At 40.8% G+C, this 19,093-nt stretch overlaps 2 protein-coding genes across 7 annotated transcripts in view; one reads left to right on the top strand and one right to left on the bottom strand.

Moving 5' to 3' along the window:
• Positions 1 to 8,413, bottom strand: part of ano10a (anoctamin 10a) — a 28,350-nt gene extending 19,937 nt beyond the window's left edge. The window contains exons 1-12 of one of the 3 annotated variants that reach the window (XM_030071599.1): positions 8,331 to 8,413; positions 7,806 to 7,873; positions 6,574 to 6,729; positions 6,041 to 6,238; positions 5,080 to 5,214; positions 3,689 to 3,808; positions 3,189 to 3,373; positions 2,496 to 2,880; positions 1,429 to 1,484; positions 1,234 to 1,308; positions 860 to 1,048; positions 391 to 582 (exon numbers count right to left, since the gene is read on the bottom strand). In XM_030071599.1, the coding sequence (XP_029927459.1) occupies positions 391 to 582; positions 860 to 1,048; positions 1,234 to 1,308; positions 1,429 to 1,484; positions 2,496 to 2,880; positions 3,189 to 3,373; positions 3,689 to 3,808; positions 5,080 to 5,214; positions 6,041 to 6,238; positions 6,574 to 6,709 (1,671 nt within the window). In that variant the 5' untranslated portion in view covers positions 6,710 to 6,729; positions 7,806 to 7,873; positions 8,331 to 8,413. Of the gene's footprint in view, positions 1 to 390; positions 583 to 859; positions 1,049 to 1,233; positions 1,309 to 1,428; positions 1,485 to 2,495; positions 2,881 to 3,188; positions 3,374 to 3,688; positions 3,809 to 5,079; positions 5,215 to 6,040; positions 6,239 to 6,573; positions 6,730 to 7,805; positions 7,874 to 7,957; positions 8,001 to 8,330 lie in introns of those variants that run through there. The other 2 variants (XM_030071600.1, XM_030071601.1) reach the window with 2 other exon arrangements.
• A 165-nt stretch (positions 8,414 to 8,578) lies between these two features.
• Positions 8,579 to 17,916, top strand: abhd5a (abhydrolase domain containing 5, lysophosphatidic acid acyltransferase a). Of its 4 annotated transcripts, none has more exons than XM_030071602.1 (8): positions 8,594 to 8,634; positions 9,209 to 9,289; positions 10,651 to 10,736; positions 11,553 to 11,928; positions 13,801 to 13,955; positions 14,700 to 14,811; positions 15,501 to 15,687; positions 16,695 to 17,916. In XM_030071602.1, the coding sequence occupies exons 1-8, from the start codon at positions 8,603 to 8,605 to the stop codon at positions 16,782 to 16,784; spliced, it is 1,119 nt and encodes a 372-aa protein (XP_029927462.1). In that variant the 5' UTR covers positions 8,594 to 8,602; the 3' UTR covers positions 16,785 to 17,916. The 4 variants fall into 4 exon arrangements, with proteins under 4 accessions (XP_029927465.1, XP_029927462.1, XP_029927463.1 ...); XM_030071603.1 differs by having other exon boundaries at positions 8,598 to 8,634; positions 9,248 to 9,289; XM_030071606.1 differs by lacking the exon at positions 8,594 to 8,634 and adding an exon at positions 8,982 to 9,014.
• The last annotated feature ends 1,177 nt before the right edge of the window (positions 17,917 to 19,093 follow it).

The following is a 19,093-nucleotide window of genomic DNA, read 5'->3' as shown; positions in this document are numbered from 1 at the left end:
ATATCTCAGACTCAGCTGTAGACATGATACCTGTGACCTAAATCTCTTCGACAACCTTTGAGCCTTTGTTTCAGTCTGGCTGCTGTACAACAGCTGCTGTTACACTCCAAAATGAGACACTAAAGGACGGCAAGCATGAAAGCAAAACTCGGTACTGAATTTCACTGCAGATATTAGCTATCTTGTGGTGTTTTCTTACAAACCAGTGAAAGTGTAGAGGATACATCCATCGGATCATGTGTTTTTGCTTGCTTTCTCTCATTTTCATGTTTAGAGAAGAATTATAGGAAGGTACTGCCTCCATTGCACCAAACAAAATCAGTCAATCGTAGAAAAGCAATTGAAGCCTTCTCATCTAGTAATTCAGACATAAGTCTTTGTGTGGCTCACCTGCCAGACCCCAATGTTAGACGCTGGGTCGGAAAAGGGCCGTTTGAACACTCGGCACATCTTGAAGGCGTCAGAGTAAACCTCGGTGATGTTGTTCAGCACCACTAGCACAGCAGCCAGGGGGTAGACGCAGGAGAACAAACTGACGTAACCAAACAGCAAGAACAGCTCCAGGTAGTCATCAAATGTGCCCTGGAGAGGCAGAAAGAGGCACAGGCAGAGACAGACATATGGACACACACAAACACACGGAGGCAATTAGAGCCATTACTCTTAATAAGATAACACATTGCAATCCATGACACCTTATCATTCCCCATTGCCCATCAGCTAATTCCAACAAAAAAACACCACCATTACATAGACACATTGTTTGACTTAAGTGAAGTTTAAAATCTTGTATACCTAAATAATACAAACATTTTATTTTGACTGTGAGAATGAGAGAATCAAACCGCAGCCTACCCACCAGGTATGTGCTCATGTCGGCTTCCAGCCTGACCTGATTGGCCAGAGGAAGCTCCTTATCCTCTAAAAGTTTCCTCTTCTGGACTCTACGGATCATTTTCTTGTTACGTCTCCTCTGGAGCCAGTAGGGCAGGAAGGCCTCCATGAACTGGTTCAGGATCTGGCTGGTAATCAACAGGGTGGCCAGACTCTGGATACAAGGAAAAAAGAGAGGGATGGAAACAATATAGAGCACACAGAAGGAATGGAGAGAGGAAATAATTACAAAAAGAAGGATGGAAAGAAGTAATAAAGGAAGGGGGAAAGAGGGAAGGAAAGACAGAGGGAAGGAAGGGAGTAAAGCGAGAGGGAAAGAGGAAAGGAAGATAGGCCTACCTGTCTGAGCAGCATCATGTCTTGCATTACAAACGCAATGTAGAATAACGAGGCAAAACAGTTGACGAAGTTGAACTAAAGAGACAAAATGAGACAAGATGACCAGGATGAGTGGAAAGCTGACACACAAACGGCTGCATTTGGATCGTTGCAAAATGAAAATGTCACTCAAAAGAGCAATTCATTTATACTTACGACCAACACTTTAAGGACCAAGTGATTCTGATATGAAGACTCTAGCCTGTGATTTTCTACATAAACAGAGGGGAAAACACAGTGGGATGCGTTAATAACACACACAATCTTCACTACCGATAACATCAGTCCCTGCCATTTTCCATGTTACATTTCATCCCTTATCCTACCTGCCTGGAGCCTACTTGTCTGACTGTCAGAAAGGAAATTTTAAACCCCACAATGCAAAAATGTATGCTCGGCGAAGTTTGTACATGAGGTACAGTGGTGTGGTTCCTTAGTAAAGGGTTTATACATTTCAGTATTTTCATCTTTGCAAGTGAAAGAGCACCTTGTCTGCTCTCATGAGTTTGCATCCCTGTACAAAAATAACCCTACAGGTAACCTCCAGCTTCTCTAAATAGAGAGAAGAAATTCTGTTTTCTCCACCTCCGAAAAACACCGCTGAGTCAACCAATGACAAATTTGTTAGGGGACAGAAATGCTCTGCTGTCAGGCTGATTGCTTCCATGCTGTTTATGTTTGAACAGGTAGTGTAAGACAGAGCACGGACAGCAGCACTGGCTGTGGAGACTCTCTTCGTAGCTTCACTGCCTTTGAGGCTGTAACTGCAACTTCAAATATTTTCCAAAGCTTTTAGCTGTGCATTAGTCACACAGTCATGAGCTCACTCATGACTTTCAGAAAGAAGTTGTCTTTCAGAAAGAGATTAACTTTTCAGTTTAACTATGCCTGATATATGAATAATACAATGTAAAACTGTTCATTAAATAAATAAATGACATTAATTGCATGTCAAGTCTAAAGATATTGTTTTTAAAACATGAAAGAAATTTTATTTTCCTGACACTAGTGGAATGAGCACCTGGTTCTGCCTTATGTCAAGATACTCACGCTCGCTCGCTTTCTAGAAATGTTCTAAAACCAGGAAACAAATGGATGCATATAGTGTGGTGCATGCAGATTAAAAAAAATTGGCTGCACTCCCAACAATGTGGCTCTTGCCCAAGTATACAACTAATCTAAATATAATGTACATTCTTAACACTATAGCCCCAACAACTCACCCCATTCAGTGAGGAACTCAGCAGCATATCTGTAGATAAGGTTCATGACCTCTATCACCACAGCATAAATAATACTGGGGATGAACAACAGTATATCTGTCCAGAATGTGGGGTTCTCATCATGGATCGACAGTGCCCAACCCTCCATCTGAAAGTAGATCATCATGACGTAGAGAGACAGGTAGAGACAGAGCAGGACGAAGGGCAGGGAGACAAGGTAGATGCGAAGTTGCCTCTTGGCATTGGGGTAGAGGGGCTCTTCACGGCCCGTAACAGGGTTGAATCCAAGGACGCCATGGAAACCAGGACGAGGCTCTTCAAAGGCCTTCTTCCTGCTCAGCGTGCCCCATCCATAAGCCAGTGAGGCGCTATTCCGCTTCCATACCTAGTGGAGTAAAAGTTCAGCCAATCAATCAATTACCCAACTTTGTCAAGACTGCAGTAGGCTACTTCCAAACTATCTGATGTTCATTCAACTCATGAATAAATTGGTCATGCAATACATTTATTTTGTTCGGGTATTCTTTTACAGTCAAGTTTCTTCTTCTTTAGCTCTGTGCTGCATGCTCCATTGAGGTGGGCAATTGACTACAGCAGTTTCTGGAAGCCAAGATAATAGAGTCTCATTCAGTTCCCAGGCTGAAAAGGTTTAATGTCTCTGGTTTTAGAGGATCTAAAATGCAATTGCTTTACCTCCAGGATAACAGTGCACCACACCAAGTTGAACGCAGCGAAGACAACATATTTGTCATAGTCCTCCCAGTCAAAGAGATAGTAAGGGACTCCTATGAGAGCCATAGGCACCAGGGCAAAGGTGAAGTACTCAAGGAAACCAAAGTACAGCGCCAGGCCTTCCCCGTAATAATGTCTGATGTCATCTGGGGACAAGGGATGGATTGGAAGACAATGAGTGGGAAAAAGGGGGGACTTGCACTTCACTCAAAGACATGACAAAGGAGCAAGAGAATAATTTCAATCCTTTCACTCAGAGTGTAACTGAACCATGCCCCTGTTAAATTAAAATAACAAAAAAGTCTAGATGAAGTCTGAACTGAAGACAAAACTGAGACAGCAGAGACAGAACACTGAATATGTAAATATATCATGTAGTATGTGCAAAAATCTTTTGCAAAAAAAAATCAGATGAAAATACAGTGAGTGATGTCAAGCAGTTGGTGCTTTCTTCCACCTACCAAGAGGCTGGAGGGACAACTTGATCTTTTTGTACCAGGAGAAGGAAAGTCTCTTCAGCTCCTCTTTTTCATGGAGAGGAAAAATCTGGACCAGGATCCCCTTGGACTGCAGTCTGCGAACTGAAAAGCAAACCATAAAGTAATACATTATTTCATGTATAATCATTTGGTGTTTCATCTTCCCTGTAATTTTAGTGTCATTTCATCATCATACCATCATCATCTTCTTTGATAATATAACGATCAGGAGCTAGCAAGTTGTTTATATAGGAACACGAGTCACGTTGTAGTTGCAGTGTGGAAGACACTGGATTGTTGAAAGGCAGCATGGCTGCATATTTTTACCCCTTTCGTTACTTTGTCTCAACTCGTCTTTCCCTACTAAATAAACATACAGCTTAATTTTCTAAAACAAGGACATCCAGACAATAGCTGGGACCCAGCTGATAGTACACAATGTATTGTCTATAGCAGTAATTCCTATTGTCTAATACGGAGTGCCTAAATATGAGTGCATGAAAGCCCTATCATTTCATCTGTCATTTCTTGAGTGCATCATTTGTCGCAAATGATTACATTGTGCTTTCACACGACTTGTCAAACACAGATGCTGAATAGAGGCATCCTATCTGCTCTGCAAGTTCATTGCTTCCTTATCTCGCTTTGGGAATAATTCACTGCATTTGCATATTTATTGTTTCCATATTGCAGCCACAGAGAGCGCGGGAGAGACAAAGAGGGGGAGAGAGAGAAAGAGAGAGAGAGAGAGAGAGAGAGAGAGAGAGAGGGAGAGAGAGAGAGTGAGTGAGAGAGAGTGAGTGAGTGAGAGAGAGACAGAGAGTGAGAGAGAGAGAGAGAGAGAGAGAGAGAGAGAGAGAAGGGGGGTAGAGAGAAGCAGTAAAGGAGGAAGTTTGGATGTGTTCACTCTGCTTCCAAAGAAAGGTGGAGACAGAGCTGTTCTTCATTCTAAGTTGGTTGGCAAATTATGAAATATCACAACCACTTCTCTCCCCAAAGTTCAAGTCACATGCAACTTGAAAATCTGTCACAGCTGTTAAGAAACTCTTGGCAGAGTAGACTGAAAGAAAAGACTGATTGTGGCAGTAAAATCCTGTCACAAACTGAAACAAGAGGGACAAATTACACTCTGAAGACACAAGACATATAACACTAATTTTAATTATTAGCATATTAAATTATTTGTTTGTTGATTATTTTACTGTCATCAGTTATTGCGTATATGAAAATGACCTCTTTTTGTCATATTGTCACTCTTGACTGTCATAATTATTTGACATCAATTGCTTTAGCATCAAATATTTGAGTAATTTGTGACAACAAACCTCATTTGAATTTTGAATTAAAAATCATAGACAGAGACAGAAGCTCACCGATGGATTTCCCGGGGTAAAGCTTGGCGTGGGTGTATCCTGGTACGTGAGTCTCATCCTTGGCTCTCAAAGTGTCCAGCTCATGTTTTATGATGTACTGACACTCAGCCATACTGAGGAAGTCATCCCCTTCCCCTGGAGAGACAGATCAGGACAAACAGCACACACACGGCCACCATGTCATTCACAACAAAGGGCTGTTACATGGTGTGAAGGTTTTGAAGCAATGACAGTGAAGTTGATTATTTCAGTCAGTGACCAATATTAGTGTGTCCATCACAATGACAACAACTGCAATAACAACACAACAGATTCCACCCCGGCTCTCGTTAATACAGAATGTCTTATGAGATTTGCCGTTAATAACGCAGTCAGCCAGCTTCAAGCAGTTGTGACTAATCTGCATGCCTGTCATTGAACACAAATACATGAACAGTGCGCAGGGCTAGGGTCGAGCAAAGTTCAAATCAAGCAAAAAGCCTACATCAATAATCGGCATGGACATGTTCATTCTGTCAGATGACTGCCTATCAAAAGCGTCCTTGTCAAACACCACTAAATGATCAAGGATTTGTTGTACGAGAACTGACCTCTTGACATAACTGAGAGAAGCATCACCATAAAACTGTGCAACTCTGATGTGATTATATATACATTATATGTGTAGATAGATAGACAGACAGATACTGTAGATATTATGTATATCATATAACATCATTGGTTGCCCTTAATTGACCTTCAGGGATATATAAAGTGCCTTGAATTAAACTGCAGTAAAAATAAAAAACAGCAATTGTGCATATATTCCCTGTAAATCAATGAAGGCATGAAGCATTTTACAGAGAAAGAATGTTTATCTGTGACACAACATCCCCACTGATCACTGCATCTTGTTTGGCTGCATTTGTATATTAATACCCCTGCATGACTTCATTCATGTAGGTCACCTGCTTGACTGTACCTTTGAAGTCTTTGAAGCTGTTTTTGGTGGCACATGTGAAGCCCCTCATGGATCCGTCACTGAACTCCTTGAAAAGGCCCACATCCTCAGCCCCAGAGAGCAGCCTCTGCCAGGAAGCCCCCACCAGGAACATGTTGGGGTTTTCCTTTTCTGAAGCCACAACTCCAGGGCTCAGCTGCTCTACCAGCAGCTCAGCACCTGGCACAACAGATACAGCAGGGATGAGTGCATACACAAGAGATATGGAATATAATGGAGGAGAGGGGAGGGGAGAGGAGGAGAAGAGAGGAGAGGAGACGAGAGGAGAAGAGAGGAGAGGTATGACTATGCTGAAATTTGCTCAACTGGTTTCTGCTCCACTGCCAAGTGTCTATTTCCCAGGCTCCACATTCTGCTGCTTGTCTCTTATCCAGCCGAGCAGCCAGGCATTAATCTAATAATGTCAAACAATAATCTCTAACTATAACCTTCCCCCTTATCCCATGTGTCTAAATAACTGCCATTAATCCCATGTGTGTAAATAACTAGCATACCTCCATTCTGTTGTTTATCTCGTATCCTGTCCAGCAGCCATGCAATTGCTTCTTCCTTAGTGTCTGAGGCCAGTTCCACCACTACCAGAGGAGTGAACTTGGAGCCATAGCTATCTCCTGATGGCTCGTGCAGCATCTTCTCCTCTACCAGGGCACCTAGACAACAAACAAGTGACAAATGAAGGGCAAATGTTTCACTTGGCCTTTGTGCAGACTGGTGATGCGTCCCAGAGGGAAAGTGAGGAAATAGAAGGAGATTGACATTAGTTAGCCAGTGGTTATCCTGCAAAGAGGAGGGTAAACCCACAGGCAAGAGGTGTAAATTCTGATGGAATCACATGTAATGGTACAGTTTTGGGGGCAGATGTTTATTTTGTGTGGCAGCAGTTATGGATTGCCTACAATGATGCCAGAAAATGTTAATTGTGGTGCTACTTCATTTGACTAAATTGTTTATCCTGAGGTCATTAATGCAAAACATCAGGGTAAAATATTGCTGTGTAGCTCATTGCTGCGTCAATCTTCTTTCTACACCTGATTATTCCTGTAAAGGGCTGGTGTCTATCCCAGCATGCATTTGGTAGAAGGCCGGGGAACACCCTGGACAAGTTGCCCATCCGTCACAGGGCTAACACACAGACAAACAAACAGAATCACACCCACACACACATTCACACCAATGGGCAATTTACAGTAGAGTCTCAAAATCACGTGCATGTCTTAACAAGCACATGCCATAGGAATGAAGGAAGAAACCTACCCAGAGGAGAGCAAGATGACATTTAGGGCTTAGGTCAAACAAAGTATTGTGTAAATGACACTGACAGGTTTACAGAAGGTGTGTCAAGAGTTGCTACACCCAGGTATGCATAGTCTAATCCTCTCCATAAAGTGATCTTATCATCACACATGGATCTATTACAAGACAACATCCATTTCTGGGTGGGGTGGGGGGCAACTGCACTTTTTGACAGTCACAAGCAGCGTGGACAGTGGAGCAAAGTCCATGGAGAACAGATGACAGATGCAGCGTACTGACAGTGACAGCTGCGGCCAGGCTAACAGGCAGAGATGGCGAGGCTTGTGTGATAGCCTCACAGGTCAGTCGTGAGTTAAAGACATATTGTTGGAGGGGCTACAGTAAACAGGGCAGATTGCATCATGACAAATCAGCGCACTGGCACAATACAACAACACTGTAATTGTCAGTAAGTGGGCTGGCTGGTACTCACTCAGGTCCCTCTGACTCGGTGGGAAAACACGTCTAGTCCTGGGGAAGTTGTCTGGACCCAATTATCTGCTGAGGACAAAATTAGATCTTTACGTTTCAGCACATTGAGCTCTCTGTACTCTGTGGACCAAAGTTATGTTCCACGTCACTGACCAGCGCAGCAAACTTCAGTTGTCACACCCACCAACGTTAACACTGTAATTGTAGAGGCGCTGCTGTTGTGGACTTAAAAGGATAACTCAATCACTGCCTCCCACTGATTTAAACCAGGCACCAGCTGACCATTTAGCAAAACTAACGTCGGACATATTGTTTTTTATTTGCAACTGCGAGAAATACAAAGACTAACTGTGTGTATGTGTGTGTGTGTGAATTTAACGCGAGAGTGCGAGTTTGCAACGTTGCACACTGTCCGGTGTCAGTCAGCTGTGCAAAAAAAAGGTTGTCAGCACAAACAAACACAGCCCTGCGTTGTGTTACATATGCAGCGCTTTTCAAAAAAGAACAGCAAATCCAATTTACTCACCAAAGCTCTTCTTCCCCCTCTCACTTGGACAATGTTTAGATTCTTGACAGGAAAACCTCTTCCGCAGTCTCACGTTACACGCGCTGTCACGGGGAGTGCTTGTTTTGTTTCACGAAGAATAATGAGGGAGCGGTGCGAGCTCTTAGACCGCACAGCCCCGGTACGCACCGCCTGGCGGAGTCAAACCAAACAACAAATCAAATGCCTCCAATCCACAGCTGCTTTCCACTTGTGGTGACGTCACACCGCCAATCACGTGACCTCGGGGCAGAATGGCCGAACAAGCGGTGGCAGTTAAGACGGGGTGAGTGAAACTATTTTTTACCCTCAAAATTAGTTTACGCCACTATTTTCGCAAATGTATGCAATTCAGTGAGGTAAAGTAAGCTATATTAAATACTTTATATCAGTTGATATTACAACGCGACGCTGTGTTCAACTGCTGAATGGAAGTACACGCATGCTGTTGTTTACCTTTGACTACCAAAGTTAACAAGTCGGTCTTACTATCCAGGTGAACAGCCATAGACACGGTGCCGTCCTCTGGTTTAAATGTCACTAAAGCTGAAACAGCCTAATGTTACTGACATAACGTAACTTTGACAGGCTTTTCACCACAGCCTCAGAGATAGTCAAACATTTTTTTCGCAGCCTGAGTTTGTTAGTAGCATTCGGTACAACTCTGTAATTATGCGTAATTTCCCTTTATGTTATGCAAATTCGCGCTTACTCAACGCTTATTCTACCCGCTTCCTTTAAATTTACGAAATCCCGGCAGCTGTAATTGACCATAGAGTACATGACGTATGTTTTCCTTCGCCAGCCAGCCAATGTCTCCCCCCTCCATATTGTTTTGTTTCGTTTTGTTCTGGCCTCAGAGCGCTTCAGCGAATACTGACCTTTCTTGGTGTTCATAGTCTGTTCGGCAGTGCGATCGGCTACCTGGACACCACAATCAGGTAAAGTCTGCCCTGAGAGCACCCACCTGCTGCCCTGTGCGTGTATGGCTGTTTTACACTTTGACACAGTTGGTCCTTTTGCTTCCAATAATCAATAATCAAGCCCCCTCGATCTTGACTAAACATTTGCTGGTGAGATTGTTGGCTTTGTTTGCACTATGGTTAAATAGAGGCCACTGCTTACAGAAAGAGCAGCAGAGGCTCTTCCCCTCTTCTTTTTAGAATTAGTGATAATTTCTGCATTAACAGTTCATAATTTACAAGACATGGTCGTTATGCAGCCTCACTGCTGCCTTTATTCGACTTTTATTCATGGGTTCTTCACCAGTTCCAATGAACTTTACATAGTGGATAACAAAATATAAATATGTCCATTATGCTTTGTATTTAGAGGGATTACTGAATGTGCTTCAAAGAACATAGGTCATATTTTACGTCACACAAATGACAAATCGGCTTCTATATCTGAATATCATAGCTGCCATCTAACAATCATAACTGTCAGCAGACAATCCCATCCATAGCCCTGTTTCTGTGCAGAGAAAAATGGCTATGATAGTTCCCCAAGCTAATAAACTAACACAGCCTAATAAAAGTATTAATAGCATTTCATGTACATGTCTGGTCACTGCTCAGTTGAGTCCCTGTCCCTTGCCTTCCCTGTCATGCCACCATCACGTTACCTAACAGTCTAATATAGATTCATACATACATATATATGTGTGTGTGTGTGCCTGTGTGAGCGCGCATGTGTGTATAAAGCTTTTCTAAACGTTGCTTTGCTTTATTTATTGACAAAGTCTGTGATATGGTTGGGTCCAATCTAGATAATTTGCGGAAAAAAATGCTAAACAACATATGTGCCTTCAGTTGTGATTAATGTGTAATTTTGCTAGAATACTATTGAAATACAGATTGAAAAATATGAAATCATGGCCTGGACTTCAGCCTTGGTGTCACACATTTGGAAACCCTCTAGCACTGCTTTCAATTAAATGTATTGTGGGAGACTGCCTGTGAAATTACAGATTGCTTGGGCGGTGACTGGTAAGTACCCTGTACTGTATGCACAGCTCATCCCATACAGTACCAAACACAGCTGAGGTATAAGCCTTTAGTCACAGTGCCATTTCATGTGAGGTTGTTAAATAGGATCCAATAAATGCTAACATTCAGTTGTATGCTCATGTGCCACATTTCTGTCATTCTTCTCCAATTTCATTTTACTCTGTATCTATCCAACTTGATAGATCCTTAAGGCATAGTCCCACGCAGCTAGCGCAGTTTACATTCAATAGTTGGTGAGGATTATATGATTATAAGGATTATGGATGTGTATTCATTTTTTCTTTTCTGTGTAGGTCGTTGTGGATCCCCAGCTGGCTGCCGTCATGGTGCCCCACCTCTGAGAACCAGCTGAAGATGGCAGAGGACAGGATGCTGCAATGTAAGAATCAGGGCTGTCCAGTACAGTATTTTTTATTCCATATGTCTTTAACTTTTACATTTTAAATCATATCGTAATTCATAATATGGGTTAAATAAAAAGAAGAAACAACCACACACACACACACACACACACACACACACACATATATATATATATATATGTATAGATAGATAATAGATAGATAGATAGATAGATAGATAGATGAAGTGGCTTTGTAAATACTGTATATTTTATTGTTCAACTTGATATTTGTATTGATTGAGCCCTGTGATATTCTGACATTTTGAAAACTGATCATGTGTATGTATTGATACTAATTGGCTCCCACTAGCCCTCCGCCAGCTGGTGCTGATTTCACTGATTACAGAAGCAGCCTATATAAACCAGCTGATTTAGACTGACTGTAATGCCTGATGAAGGCCATGCGGTGAAATGCGTTGCCAAACTTTGAACTAATAAATGATATTAAAGTGACCACATTGTGTGCGGCGGAACCCTTTCTTCTAATATGTGTGTGTGTGTGTGTGTGTACATATATATATTTACATATATATATATATATATATATATATATACACACACACACACACACACACACACACACACATATGTGTGTGTATGTATGTATACATGCACACACACAGAGGACACAAGTGTGGTTGTTCGGTTATAGAGTGTTAAATAAATAGAGTGTTATATAGTGATCATTTCCCACTTTCATTTGTTAAAAAAAAAAAAAAAAAAAATCACAAGGTTTCTCTCTGTATTTTTCACCTCTGCCCTTCCTCTTTCCTCCCCTCCTTTTCTTGCCAGGTGTTGACGGCAGTTTCTCCAGACAGTATGTGCCTATTTCTGGCGGCAACCTGCTGTGGACACTGACCTTTAACACTGATGGTGTTAAAGGCAAAACCCCTGTGGTTCTGCTACATGGGTTTGGGTGCGGTGTAGGTCTTTGGGCACACAACCTTTGTGCTCTCTCCCAGCGTCGGCCCGTCTACGCACTGGACCTGCTGGGCTTCGGCCAGAGCAGCAGGCCGCTGTTCTCCACTGATGCCCAAGAGGCAGAAGAGCAGTTTGTGGAGTCCATAGAGCAATGGAGGGCTAAAGTCGGTTTGGAGGCCATGATCCTGCTGGGACACAACCTGGGAGGATACCTGGCTGCGTCATACTCTCTTAAATATCCTGGCAGGTGGGTGGAGGTTACTGTGTTTAGTTTATGAAAGTTTGTGGTCATGTGTTTTTGAATAATGGGGATTTTTTTTTCTCTTTTTGTGTCTTGTGCACTGGTATTGTTCAGTTGTGTTCTGTTCAGTTGGTTCATTTGCTGCATTTAGACCAACTTGTGGTTGACTAAAATAAATCACAGCAAAGCCACAGGCAATAAGTGTAGGCGCTGTCAAATCCGCAACTTTCAGCACTTAGGCTTTTGGATGTGGGGAATGGAAGGATTGATAATATTTAAAGAGGGGTATCTGGATGTGAGTCTGAGACAGTACTTCACTTTAGAAGAAAGACATGCATGGGTCATAAATGACTAGCAGTTACTTGTAATGTATTCTAAATAAGGGTATTTTTCATATCCAATTAAGACTTTTTGTTAATTGCAGTATTGGTACTGGCATAGTTATCTTGTTTGTACACATTTAGCCGCTATTGTTAATACAGAAAGAACAAAAGACGCAGAACGTGCCTGGAAGGGTAAAAAGCTGACTTTGGGTTTTGAGTAGTCTTTTGAATAATGTTGCTGTCCTTTTTGTGCCAACATGACTGTAGCAAAACATCCCGGCGTCTTTACAGGATATAGTTATACCAATGTGCCTGTAGGTGCTGCCAGCCTTTGATAACAGCAGTGTCCTCCAAGTCTCTCTCCTCCCACTGGACTGTATCTCTCCTGAATCATCTCCTCTCGCTGTGTCCCTAAACTCAGAGCTTCCAGCAGGCACCCAGCTCTCCCCAAAGGATGTCTGATAAAATGTCCTCAATACCTTATCGCTCTCCTTCATCAGTAACGCTAAAACATCCTCTCTTCCTGTCCTCTTATTGTTATCTCAGTGTTCCAAATGGCCTTCAAGTTATAACACGAGATGCTCTTGATCCAGGACATATGTCCTTATTAAACCTGAACTGTGTTTGTGGTTCATGTTGTTGCCTAAAGAAAAATCTTTTTTCTCTCAGCAGAATATACAATATACAGAACTAAGCGACCTAGAAGCATTTTGCACTGAGTCAATTGTTGTATTGTTTGGTATGGATTTTGGTATTGAATTCTTATGGATGGTCTGTGAGGGGTGCCTTCCTCCCAGTGCATGCTGGGCAGGCTTCAGGTCATAGGATTATGTGTGTAAAGCAGAGGAATGGATAAATGAATTCTGAAAGGAGTCATGGCAGTGTGATGTTATATGTTTTTAGCCTCTTAACACAATGTAATATATTTTTGCAGCATGAGTAGCTGCATATATTTTGAATTATCAAAAACGTATTTTTGATTTAACGTATCTTGCAAGAAAAGTGTCTGATTTTTAAAGTAATTAAACAAAAAAAATCAAACATACCTAAATTACGTCCAGCCGGGGCTGGGCAATATATCAATATTGTTTCAATTCATGATGAGAGACAAGATATTGTCTGGGATTTCATATACTGTATTTTTTTTTCATATGGCGTAAGTGCATAAATGTTGTCTTTTCCTGGTTTATAAAGGCTGCATTACAGTAAACAGAAGCAATTTTCTGAAGTTATTAGGCTGCTGTAGCTTTTCTACTGTTTGTCTCTACCTGCTTGGTCATCATATCCATATTACTAATAACTTAATCAAACATCTCTTTTGTGTAAATATCTAATGAAAGCACTAAATGTCATTCCTTTGGTGTCATCACAATTTCATTATCAAGATCTTTTGTGAAAGATATTGTGATATTTGATTTTGTCCATATCAGCCAACTCTGGTTCCAGTGTTTGAATCCATATAAAAATCCATTTGACTCATATATAATAAAACATTATTTAAGCCAAAGGCAGGATGATTGTGCATGAATTTTCTACATCTCTCCCTCTCCTTCAGAGTGAAGCACATAATCCTGGTGGAGCCCTGGGGTTTCCCTGAGCGTCCGGACACTGCAGACGAGGATCGTCCCATCCCGGTGTGGATCAAAGCCCTGGGAGCCATGCTTAGCCCCTTCAACCCCTTGGCTGGCCTGCGCCTTGTTGGACCATTAGGTAAGACTGATGCAAGACGGTAAAAGACAGAGGCGCACCATTGTGTTGACTACAACACGGACTCACAGTCCATTTTTAGCAATTAGATTAGATGATCCTTGTGGGTAAATTGGGTTGTTGCCGCAGGACAATAATATGATACAGCAAAGGATAAAAATATCTGAGTAGGAATAGAGCAAACAGGGTGGTATCAAACATCCAGCAACCAACAGTTAGAACAGTAAATTGTATCAAGTAGAAATCTGCATGAAAATGAGGAATTATAGCACAAAGGTATATAAAGTATATAGGTATATAAAATAATAGCAGCAGAACATCTGGAACATACAAAGCATATTAATTAAAAATTTGAAAACATTTGCAGCATGAAAATGTCAATCATATTGGTAAATGTACAGTTGACTTTAGTTTATCTTGTGGAACTATTCAAAACTGCTGTGTGACTACATCATGGTTGTGTTGATAAAAGCATTCAAGATTTTTTTTTTTTTTTTTAAATCTGGATTAGTCATGTTTGATTGTAGGGTCCTTGTTTAACTTAAAACTATATACAGTGTTGCCCTCTGAATATCTTTAATGGACAACTGATTAAGCCAGTGATCTGTTAAATGGGCAAATACACAAGACGCTTCACTGAGGATCCTTTCAAATCTTTTGGTCTAAATTTTAAACAGAAATCAACTCCAATCCTGGTTCTTAAGTGGCAGAGCAGCCAGAGGTTTGACATCCCTGTGACTCTTGCAGGTCCCACTCTGGTCCAGACCCTGAGACCAGACTTCAAGAGGAAGTTCTCCTCCATGTTCAGCGACAACACCGTATCAGAATACATCTACCACCTCAATGTGCAAACACCCAGGTCTGAGCCTCTCTCTCCTTCTGTTTCTCTCTGCCTGATTCTCTGTCTGAATGTTTCTGCCCACATGTTTCTGCTTAGCGTAGCAAGGCAGAAAAACAATCATGGAGTTTTGAAACATATTCCAGACAGGGGAAGTCAGGTAATTTAATGAATTCTTGAGACAAGTCATGAAAAAAAAACAACTCAATTTTGTCAATGAAAGAAAAAATCAGTTACTACTCACCAGACATATTTATTAAAGTTATAATCACATCCCCTGCAGAATAAAAAAAAAAAAACAAAAACATTTATACATTTTACTAAGACCTCTGAAATTAAAGTGCTTAAAATTCTGGTCAAGCAAAACAAAAAAAATAATACTAGTCATTGAAATTCAACATTTTAGTCATGGAAAATAGTGGAAATGTGTTAGTGGTGCAACAACACAGCCTCTGTTTCAGTCAGCCAGCCTTTGCCCCTTTGGTGCCATGGTTCAGGCCCATCTGTCTCAGTGTCTGTGCCTCCCTCTCTCTCTCTGCCTGCTGTGCCATATTTTTAGAAGGCAAGAAGTTATTTGAATACTTGCAGTTAATGTTTTTCCTTTGTTTTCACTGAAATCAGTGCAGGGAGTAGATGCCGTCCCTACCCTTGTCATCACCGTTTGATACGATGCACTGAAATGAGTTGTTTCTCATTTTGTGTTGTTATAGTGGGGAAACTGCATTTAAGAATATGACCATTCCCTACGGCTGGGCCAAGAGACCAATGCTGCAGAGGATCGGCCTCCTTCAGCCAGAGATCCCCATCACCATCATCTACGGTTCCCGCTCCAGCATAGACGGACACTCAGGCAACACCATCAAAGCCATGAGGCCCAGCTCTCACGTTGAGATCATCGTAAGTTCATCGTGTAGCAGAAGATTTGGGTTTGACCAATATGGATTTTTTAAAAAAAACAAAAGCTGATTCCAATCTCTATCTATCAACCAATCTACAAAATGTATTTTTTTATTTTTAACTGACACTGCATTATTAAAACATGAGAGATATTAAAATATTTTTAAAAAGAGTTAGAGAATAACCTCTTTGATATCGGAGAGGGAAGACATGGACACGCCGGTATTCAATACTCAAAAAAGTTACATATAGGCCCGATATATCATTAGACTGATAAAATAGGACTAACCTTGGTCAATATCATCCGGCGCCGGGAGGACATTTTGCTCTTAGTTCCACATTAAAAATTTCTTCTGCCTTGTCTCTGCTGTCTGAGTTCATGATGGATTTACCAGCTTTCTGTAGTATCCATTTCCTGCCCCATGTCTTTGGGGTCATGATACAGTTGTTTTGTCGATTGGATTTATCCTGTGGTTTGTGTATCTGTATTTGGCTCAATAACATTACTTTATAAATAAACTTCATTTGACTTAGTTTGTGGTTGTCAGCGGGGGAGTAAATTTATAGTCATCAGATATCGCCTCATACTTGTGCTCTAGTAAAGTCACTGGAAAGTTACTCTTGATCATTTTTTTTCCATTTTCAGTGCTTCTGTACCCTCACAAGGTCATTAATGAAAGGTCACAAGATGACTGTATAGGCCTTTCTGTTTAATAAAACATTTCTGATCCTCAGTTCTGCTTAGCTGAGATCATATCACATTTGTGAGTGAAAATAATCATTCATGCTGATACCTCCATGTTTCTCATCAGACATGGTATTTAGCTAATAATCAAGAATTATATTAATCGTGGAAGATAACATTTAATTATCATAATATTAGTCATTTTCAGTTAAAAAAAAACTGTAGGATATGAAAGCATTTAACTTGTCAAGGCTTATTCACGCATGTATGTAATGATTTTTAACCAGCCCTTTTTGTTCCCGGTGCCACGCCCTCCCCGCAGGCTATCCGAGGAGCTGGCCACTATGTGTACGCTGACCAGCCGGACGACTTCAACCGCAGAGTCTTGCAAGTGTGTGATCAAATGGACTGAAGCAGACACAAACTGGGTTTCTCTACAATGTCCAGACAGGCTCGCACCTACAGTACAACAGGTATTGCTTTAGCAGCCGGCATGAAACCATACTGTACGAATCCCAGTTTCTCACAGCTGGAGTGATGGGTGTGTTTCCATAAAACATCTTCTAAGACAAGCACTAATCTGATTTTGACTCACAGTTCATGTCCTCTTCATATTAGTCATGTCACCTGACCACTGATTCTCGGGACTCCTATTCTCGGAAGCTTAGTAAACAGTGACCTGACATCTCTGATCAAGTCCCCTTCAGCTTCCTGTTTAACAAAAAGATGAAGAGCCTGGACATCAGCCCTCCTACACTGGTAATCAGTGTGCATATGGGCCTGAATCACATGGCTCTTCCCTCTTGTGCATGTGCATCTGTGTACGAGTGTTGTCCGGGGTATAAAGTCCTGACAGGGACTTCAATAACACACACACACACACACACACACAGGTGAAACTCCAGCTGCTTTCATTTAATTAATTGCCTTGTCCTTTGCTTCCTACTTAGAATTAATGGAGAGAGTATGTTATATGGTTACATCTCAGAAAGTGCCTTTTCCAAACACTGTGAAATAAAGAGAGGAAGCATTTTGAAATTCAAATAATTATTCTGTACAGAGACCCAGAGGACGACTGTGTATAGTACATTGTCAGTGTATTGTCAGTATATGCCCTATACTCGTTTAGTGGTTTGTTGTGGTATCCTAATTCCACAGAACAGAAAATCAGATAATCAAAACAGATAATTAGATATAGATTCAGATCTGCAAAAGCATTTTTTTATGATATAATATTCCTCCAAAGGCTAAATTGCTATCATAAAGAATTATATTTCGAATATCCTTTTTCGAAAACAGATTTTCCATATGATTCCATATATGTTTGCAGTATTATGATGTTAATGTTAATGTTAAACTGAAACAGGAACAAACAGGAACACTGTCAGTGCATGGTATTACTTCATACAAAAAGCTTAGTTTGCCGGATGTACTTGCCAGTAGGTGTTTCCTGTTTAATGGCTGTATCCTGTTCGGTGCTTGCCTTGTGGTTTGTGGTTTTCCACATGATTATGATACAACCCAAAAGAATACTCTCTAGTATACAGAAAACATGAGACCCAGGAAGCTTTACCTGCCCGTCACATAGTATCTGCACTCTGTAGGGCATATGCACTGTTTTTGCTGTTGCTTTGTGAACTAAAATTCCTGCTTGCAGTGCAGTCATATTTTATAGACAGTGTTTCTCAAAAGCACATTAGGCCTGGAGCAGTGGTGGGCGAATGGTAAACTGTAAGACCATATTTATACCCTGAACCCAGCATATAGCACCCAGACCTATTTCAAACTTCAATGTGCCATTAAATATTAATCCAATTGAGTGCTTATTTTTTAGTATTTAGTGGTTGGTATTAACTTGTATTGAAAGAAGAATTTTTTTCTGATATGACTCAGAGATTATTTGGCATTGTGATAATGTGTCGGCATTTAGAGCATTTTTTTTTTTTTTTTTTTAAATTTGAGGAATAATGATCCTTACATTGTGATCTTAAGTGGCCAAATGCATGTGGTGTCTTTTTGTTTCTAAATTGAAACTAGTTATTGTCTTTTTTTTCCTGTGTGTTTTGTTTTGTTTTGTTTCCAATCCTCAAAAAGGAATGTTTTCAATTAGGAAGCTCTCACAGATAAAGATTACATCCTAAAAACCTGGACTTTAGAAGCAAGTTTTGACAAAACCGTTAATTGGATTGGATTGGATGGGTACTAAGCCAGCTTTTATCTCTCATTAAGGTGCGTTGACTGTACATATATATAGATTTATATAATGGGACAGTTTCACAGTCATGGCTCAAGTTTGTAAAAATAGAAATTTTCCTCGAAATTATCTTTGGAACAAGGCTCAGTCATGCATACATGCTAAAGACATCAGGCTTGAATTAACTCTGACCTGCCTTAGTCCTGCTAAATTACTTTGGACTGTAAAGAGACAATTATAGGCTACTGTCTCTAACAATGAGCTTTTACTCAGTGACTGTAGAGCTATAACAGAAGTTCAAATTAATGATCTACTCATTAAAAGAACCAGTGGAAAGTCTGCCATGTAAATCCTGCATTACAGGGTCGATTCAGTCTCTGCCACTCTACCTCTTCATTTGCTTCTGTAGAAAGAATATATTTGCTGAAGTTCTAGAGTTTGTTTAAATGAATAATTGAAACTTGGGAAATGAATTCTTTTTTTTTTTTTAAACACAGTTTGGTGTAATATTGATATCCATGGTTATA

This window comes from Myripristis murdjan, chromosome 16, assembly GCF_902150065.1.
Source record: "Myripristis murdjan chromosome 16, fMyrMur1.1, whole genome shotgun sequence".
NCBI lineage: Eukaryota > Metazoa > Chordata > Actinopteri > Holocentriformes > Holocentridae > Myripristis > Myripristis murdjan.
This window is presented reverse-complemented; position numbering and strand designations above follow the sequence as displayed.

What these genes read in the sequence shown, in the direction of transcription:
- abhd5a (XM_030071602.1), top strand. Translation starts at nt 8,603, where the DNA reads ATGGCCGAACAAGCGGTGGCAGTTAAGACGGG. An exon ending in GCGGTGGCAGTTAAGACGGG is followed by an intron (nt 8,635 to 9,208) that starts GTGAGTGAAACT and finishes TTCTGGCCTCAG; the next exon opens with AGCGCTTCAGCGAATACTGA. An exon ending in TCTCTTAAATATCCTGGCAG is followed by an intron (nt 11,929 to 13,800) that starts GTGGGTGGAGGT and finishes CCTCTCCTTCAG; the next exon opens with AGTGAAGCACATAATCCTGG.